Source organism: Cystoisospora suis (assembly GCF_002600585.1).
Source record: "Cystoisospora suis strain Wien I chromosome Unknown contig_2217, whole genome shotgun sequence".
NCBI lineage: Eukaryota > Apicomplexa > Conoidasida > Eucoccidiorida > Sarcocystidae > Cystoisospora > Cystoisospora suis.
Window position 1 is genome coordinate 1 of NW_027155016.1, and position 7,726 is coordinate 7,726.

General features: G+C 46.0%; 1 protein-coding gene across 1 annotated transcript; it reads left to right on the plus strand.

The window, feature by feature from the left end:
- Positions 1-135: 135 nt before the first annotated feature.
- Positions 136-6,502, plus strand: CSUI_004675 (sad1 unc family c-terminal protein). The gene has a single exon (XM_068064860.1). It carries the CDS (start codon positions 331-333, stop codon positions 5,554-5,556), a length of 5,226 nt encoding a protein of 1,741 aa, XP_067923161.1. The 5' UTR covers positions 136-330; the 3' UTR covers positions 5,557-6,502.
- Positions 6,503-7,726: the final 1,224 nt, after the last annotated feature.

The window sequence follows — 7,726 nt, forward strand, 5'->3', positions numbered from 1 at the left end:
TAGATAGATAGGTAGATAGATAGATAGATCAAAGATAGATAGATTAACGATAGATAGATAGGTAGTGTGCACTTTATCTTGTTGACTGTAGCATAGGTATGATGTGATGTTTTGTGGTGTTTCTTTTCTTTAGGCATTTATGCGGCTGGGGGTTTACTTTCGCCTGACGGCGAGAATGTTTTAAGTCTATTTTCTTTAAGAAATTCTATAGGTAAGGGAAGTCTCGTCGATGCAACTTCTTCTTCTTCTGTGTATTCTAATTCTATTCCTCGTTCCTCTCTTCTTCAATCGACCTTTCATAAAGCTGTAGGGGTGAGTCTCCAAGGGGGGATGGTAAGCTCCTGCCCTCCAACAGCGCCAGGGGGATCCAACTGTTCCTCTTCTTCTTCTCGACGTCAGTCACCTTCTTCGTCTTCTTCCTCTTCTACTACTGCGAGTAGTCATAGTCATAGTAGCAGTAGTGTTAGTTCGTCCTCTCATAATGCAAATCCGTCAAGTGCGAGAGCTTCCTCTAGTCAGAAGAGTCCGTCAGCAGTAGGGACAGGAACTAACGGGGGAGGGGGAGGAGGTCAACCTGACGTGCATCAGCCTAGTAGCAAATCTTCTTCTCATTCTCCTTCTTCCTCTTCACATCAGCATTATCATCCTAATAGCAGAGGAGATCCTTCCTCCCCCTCTTCTTCGTCTTATCCATCCAGCCATCCCCATAGTAGTGCACCTTCTTCCTCCTCCTCCTCAACTCCCCCTTCAGCCCCTCCAGCACCAAGCGGAGGCACACCTTCTTCTTCTTCTCCCCCTCTAAAGTCATCTTCTCCTCCGGGGGGAGGTCATGTCCTCTTGACGTTAGTCGATCGTATGAAAGCAGTGGAAAATCAGGGGCTGCAGTTGAGAGATCGTACAGAGGAGATTCACGTGAAGATACAGGAGTTACAAACGCAGACGGTACGCCAAGCTATGATCTTGAAGCTTCTACAGGAGCTTATTTCTTTTCTCTTATATCGCCTAGGAAAGTTCGATGTCATTGTCCCTCATCTGCCTTTTCTCATTCGTTTCTCGGATAAAGCAAAGAGGATCTCTACGAGAGAAGGCAGGAGTCATCGAGAGGCGGGAGATCTACTTGGATCTGAGGGGTTAACTTCTTCTCGTTTATCGGAGGAGGCCTCGAACAACGGGGCATTCCATGGAGGAGGAGGAGGAGACAGACGGAAAGAAAAGAAAGATGAAAAAGAAGAGACCAAGAAGAGGGAAATCATAGCGAGGGCAAGAATGAAGAGAGGAGAAGAACATGGTACTTCTAGGGGAAGAGCGGGAGCTTATCATCATGAGGAGGAGTGTATTATAGATCTTCTCTCTCCCGAAGAAGAAGCGGTAGAAGAAGAAAATCTTCTTCTCCTCCCTGGGGGTGAACGTTGTTGTTCTTCTTCTTCTTTTTCACGATCTTTCTCTTCATCTCTCTCTTCTCTTTCTTTATCTTGTCTACATCCGGATGATCTAACCAAAGACGACAAGCGAAGGGCCTCTTCTTTCGACCACGATCATCACAACGCGACTTGTTCTTCTTCTTCTTTTTTCTTCTCAAGAGGAACGAAAGAATCTAAAGAAGGTGAGATGTCTTCCACCTCTCTTCAGTCTGGCAAGCCAAAAGAGGAGGGAGAAGAAGAGCGAAAATCTTCCTTTTCATCTTCTTCACTAAGGCATCTCTGTGAGGACCTTCATACAGCCAAAGAAAGTCACCTTTCGGGGAGAGGTCGAGGGGGTGTCATAAGATATAGAAAGTGCTGTAGGAGAGATTCGCCGCATGATTTTCCAAAGGGTAAGCAGCATCAGAGCCCTCTTCTCTTTCAGAGAGGCTGGAACAAGAGAAGAGGAGACCATCAATCAGGTCCCCTCAAGAATAATTCTCGCCGTTCTTTTTCGAACTTAAGACGCCAACTGATCTCTCATGAAGAGGAGAGAAGTCATTACTATTGCTGTATTCTACAGAGTCTCTCTCTAGGGAAAGAAGAGGAAGAAGAAGAAGAAGAAGAAGACCAAGAAGAAGTCGACTTGAGGAGGAGAAGAAGAAGAAGAAGAAAACTCGGTTACCATGAGAAGGAGAGAGACGACGAACATAGAAAGAGAGAAGAAAGGAGGCGTTCGGACGATGTCTTTTCATCTGCAAGCGAGAGGAAAGACGATCGATTCTCGCAGGGTCTTTCTTTGGCGACAATAATAGATGGTCTCAAGCAAAGAAGCTATGGTGTATGCATCTCTGTTCTTAATACGTTCCTCTCTTCTACTTTCGATGCGGCAGACATCCTAACGACGTCTCTTCGAGATGTCCCTTCAAGTATCATATCATCTCTATCTTTCTTTTCTTCTCCTTCTTCTTTGGAGACCAAGATCCACCCTTCGATCTTCTCGCAATCTTCTTCTTTTTCTGCAAGTGCTAAAGATGAGAAGGACGTCAAGACGAAGTTACGTACAGAAGACTCTAAGAAGATAGAAGGTGTGAGCTTGTTCATCTGCAATGGATTAGCCGATATGAATATGAAGCTCCTAGGCGTTCTTGTGTTAATCCCTGAGACGTTTTTCCTTCTTTTTCTTCATATGTTAACAAGAAGCTTCGCTTTTCTCGAGTCCGTAGGGGGGCGGTCTCTAGAGGTTCTTTCTTCGATCATCTTCTTACGTGAAACCGAAGGAGAAGGCAGTTCTTCCTATATCTCTTTTCTGGGACTTGTTGTATTTCTCTTTCTTCTGCTTCTTCTCTTTCATATCGTTACAGCTGGCCTAGTAGCGAGAATGCTGTTCCGAAAAGCTCGAAGTGCTGAAGTGGTCGCATGCGAAGCCATCCGAGAGTGTCAGAAGCTCCAGTCTTCGCTAGATCTCTTAGTAAAGCAAATCTCAAGAAGACCTTCTTATCAGGATGAAAGAGAGATATATAGCAGAGAGGAAGAGAGAGATGGGGGAGAAGAAGAAGATGATGAAGAAAGAGGGAGAAGAAGAAGAAGAAGTCCATCATGTTCAGAAGAGACAGAAGGGAGAAGAAAGAGAAGTCGCAGTGATTCGTCTCCGTCTGGTGACTTGAGAACGGATAGAGAGGAGAGAGGAGGAGTGCTGATAGGTGATGTTGATGGAGAGGTGAGGGAACATACTTTCAACGAGAAAGACGAAGCGCGAGACAACGCCGAAGAGATGTCTCAGGCTCTCGGGGAGAACGTCAAAGAGGAAGAAGAAGAAGAAGAAGGAGGGGATGAGGAGGAGGAGGAGAAGAAGAAGGAAGAAGAGAATGGAAGGTTTGGTACATCGTCACTATTGGGAGGGAAGAAAGAGGGAAAGAGAGAAAGGGAAGAAGGAAGATGGAGTGAGAGAAAGATGAAAGAAGAAGAAGAGCAGAAGTATAGAGATGATATAGCCTCATATAATCCTAGTAAGAAGCGTGAAGAGAGACAACGATCTAGGGAATTCATGAAAGGAAGCGAGAGAATGGATACGTTTCGAGTCATACCAGGATCTAGAGAAAGTCAGCACCTTCAGCAGGTGTCAAGCGAGGAGAGGTTACAAAGCGTCCAGAGAGATGAAGAGGATGAAGATGAAGAAGGAATGTCTTTTCTTTCTGCAGATCTTTTAGAAAAGAAAGAGAGGAGAAGAAAATGCCATCCGATAAATGTCGAGGTTCTCCCCCTTCCCCAGTCAGTTGACATCTCTCACGGTCTCATCGTCGTCGATCCTCAGGTCGATGCTCCTCCGAGAGAAGAGGAAGAAGAAAAAGACGAGGAGAAGAAGCATCGATTGTCATTCTCAGCGTCGTCTCGAGACAAGAGTCGATTCTCGTCATCATCATTATCGTCGCCTCGAGAAAACCATAGTAGCAGTAATAAGGACAGCCTTCGTCTCGCTGCAACGACGAATCCCCAAGAGATTCTTTTCCTAGAGAGAAAGTATCTTCCTCCTTCAAGTGATCTAGTCATGGTATCAGGCGAGCCTTCTGGCGTCAGCTTGCTTATGAGGGAAGATGATAACGGTCTTTCTATACAAGATAGAGGTAAGACGAGTAGGAGTCGGGGTCGTAGGGGCCTTGAAGCGGCTGTATACGAAAAGGATGAAGAGAACAAGAAGACGAGAGGTGAGAGAGAAGATCGTGACCTGCTTGACTATCTTCATCGTCGTGGGTTATCGAGCTCCGGGACACGAGACGAGAGGGAAGAAATTCCAAAGCAAGATGTCTCACGAAGAGCTGTAGTAGTAGTAGAAGAAGAACAGCGACAAAGAGAGAAGGAAAGTCTTTCCTCTTTTGAGAGAGATAGGACGTTGTTAGTCGATCTTCAAGGAGAGAGATATCTTCTTCAAAGAGAAACAAGTCATGAACATTTTCCTTCACAGACACACGAAAGCGAGGGAGTTAGGAGACTTTCATCCTATGATGGAAGTAGCAGTTGTAGTGATGTGCATGAGGTAGCAACGAATATCAGTAAGGAGAGGAAAGAAATGAAGCCTCTGTCTAAGCGTAGCGACGATAGTGGATGGGTTCGATTCGTGGCTAATGATGCTATAAACGAGAGGTCCCTTCAACATTATGTTGGGAGATCTTCTCCTCTCAGTCATCCTTCATCGACGCCTCTTTCTTTGACGAACGAAAGACCATCAGAAAAAGAAGAAGAAGACAGTGAGATGAAGAAGAAGAAGAGGGAGAAGATGATTACAATAGGGAGAAGCGAGCATTGTTGGGAAGATCATCTTCATCGTGATAGAAGTCGAGTAGAAGATTTCAATAGTGAAGAGCATCTTCACTGTCCTACTCGTAGTGGTAGAGAGATGGGAGCTTCTTCTTCTTCTCCTGCTATGGAGGATCATAAGGAGATATCTTCTTCTGTCTTGCCCGTTCATCGTCGCCTTCTAGGTGAGAGACACATAGACACTAGACAGGAGATGGAGGGGGGAGCCGATCCTAGCCTGTCTAGACAAGAAGGCAAGCCATTAGATGGACCATCCTCTCTCATCAGTGAAGTCGATCCCATAGCTACCTTGTCGAGACAAGAAGGAGATAGACCATCATCTCTCATCGATAAAGAAACTGTCTCGCCTAGTCGTCATCCAGTGAAAGACAGTCCTTCCCACGAGCATCTTCAAGAAGAAGGAAACGAAGAAGACTTATCTTGTTCTTCTACACCGTTTTCATCCTCTTCAATAGACACACGAAGACATCAAGAGTCTGTTCTCTCTGTTGTTCCTCTTGGCCGTCCTTCTCTGCCTCCTATATCTCTGACTCCACAGCCACCCCGATCGAGTAAAGTCTCTCATCATCGAAGAAGAGCTTCACAGGCTGCTGGAGGCCTGAATAGTAGTAGTAGTAGTCATAGTAGTAGTAGTACGAATAGTAGTATTAATAATACAGGCAGCAGTAGTAGTAGTGGCAACAACAATAGCGGAAGTACGAGCAATCGGAGAGCCTTAAAGCTCCAGAGACACACAGTGCGAGGAGAAAGAGCAGGGAGAGGTGCGAATCATCAAGGCAAGCAACAGAAGACCTTCGCCGAACAGAATGGGAGGGGGGGGAGTCGAACGAAGAAGAACTGAAGATCCTCCTTCATTCGTTCAAACGGACCCGGTCGCGCTGTCTTAGAGAAAAGAATGGATCGTCTCTCTTCTTGCAGATGGCTGGATAGATACATACCTAATGTCTTTCCTATGGAGAGATGTCTAGGAGGGAAAAAGGATAAAGGTAGAAGCAAGAAAACGTTGGAGATCATCTCTTTTCTTCATGTAGATGGCGAGATAGATGTCTCATTCCTTTTGTTTCTAGGAATAGAAGGGGGGGAGGAGAGGGTGATTCGCTCAGGAACATACGGAAGTCTTGAAGATCATTCGCAGGTGTATCTCATATAAGAGATAGTGATGTATCTTCGCTTCTTCTAGATGGCTACATAGAGGTTCTTGTATGTAGATATATAAGGGGAGGAGGTTGATACGTTCTCGTGTTTTCGTCTCTGTTCTTTGCTGGAGTCTTTTCTTCTTCTTCTCGTCCGTGCTTTTCTTGACGAGGTGATAGCGATAGGAAATTCTTTCTCTCTCTTGAAGAGAAGAAGAGAAAGAAATCTTTATTGAGCTGAGGTGGTCATGTGTAAGTGTGTACGTCACTATTTGTTAGGAAGACCATGCTCCAGAAGTACATGTATGACTATGTGTATGCTGGTGTGTTAAGGGATGGCGAAGGGAAGTCTTTTATGAGAAGAGATGTGATTCACATTAGTTGTTTCGGAGCCTTTTCTATGGACTATCCAAGTGTCTCTTGATTCCCCGTCGTTCTTTAACCGGGATCATAACAGAGAAGCTCTCACAAGAAGAAAGGAGAGAGGAAATTGAAGAAGTTGAGAGAAGTCAAGAACATGACGATAGACACGAGGTCTCCCATGATGGAAGCGCGTGGCTCGTTACTAGTCACGTTGGGTGTACATATAAGAATGCCCTTCTCTTCTGTTCGTAAGCTCTATCAACAGCCAATCTTGGGGGTACTTATGAATATGAATTTTCTCACGAACCTTGTTTTATCAATAAAAGACTTTATCATCCTCTAGAAAGACTCGAAACACACACACGGACTGACGGATCGGTGCCGCGAAACGGGCCTAAAGGGGGGTGTCTTGTGGTAACGAAAGGAGAAGACAAGTACACCTCAAGACTAACCATCATGCTGTACTAATTTCTCCTTAGTGATTGAAGGTAGTAGAAAGGAAGATACTGCTTCCTTTTTACGAGACACACTAGAGTGTACGTCCAGTAGAGGTAGAATGAAGCCACCACACGACCACCGGATGCCGTTTATGAAGAAAGCCTTGAGACTATGAAAGATCATAGCTAGGCGGAAGCACCAAGTAGCCTGACACATTTATCCGGCTTTACATAGAGACTGAGAAAGCGTACATCGCAACAGATCTGCTTGACGACAGAAAGGGGTGATGAGTTTGAGAAGACATTTCTCATCGACAGATCTCTAAACAGTCGGACACCCGGCACTTCAGTGGGTCTGCTTTGTTGTGCACGCGTTAATCACTAGCTGGTCTGCGGGGGAAGTCTGAAAGGGGAGTTCAGCTCTTCGACGGTTGAACCAGCCCAACTTGACCACCGTAGAGACCTTGCCGACTTCTATGAGTAGCGGGTCCGGCTGGGGAGGAGAAATATGTCAGCGGCTAAAACGGACTGGAGTCCGGCGGGTGCGAGGAGCTTTTAGTTCTTTTGTTCTTCAGTTTCGAAACTCCGTACGGCAGGGAAGTTCACCGGACACCACGTAACTATACAGCCAAGCAGCTATAGTACTAACACAGTAAATACGTCGTCCAGCGCTTGTACCGCTGTCCATAGTGTTGAAAGTTGACCGGGATCGCTTCGCGCGTGGTGTGGCGCGTGCCTGATCCGGGAGCTTCTACATGCGAGTGTTTAATGCTGTGTCTGTCCTAGAGACACGCGTTGTCCGTCCTCACTGCCTGGGGGGTCATGAACTTCTCTTGTGCCTGGGTCCATCAGGACGCATCAGAGCTGTCGTTTTTGGTTGGAAGGCAAAGGAAAGAAGACTTCTCGGATTTGTAGAGCTGATACACAGCAAAAGGACAAGCTGGTCAAGCGGCGTAGACCAAGTGACGGAAGAACAGGAGTGGCTTCCCGGCATGGTGACTAGCTCTTTATGATTGGATCGGCTTATAGGGGGGCGTTGACTCGGCATGCATCCTTCCGTCGTCGGAGCCTGTACCAA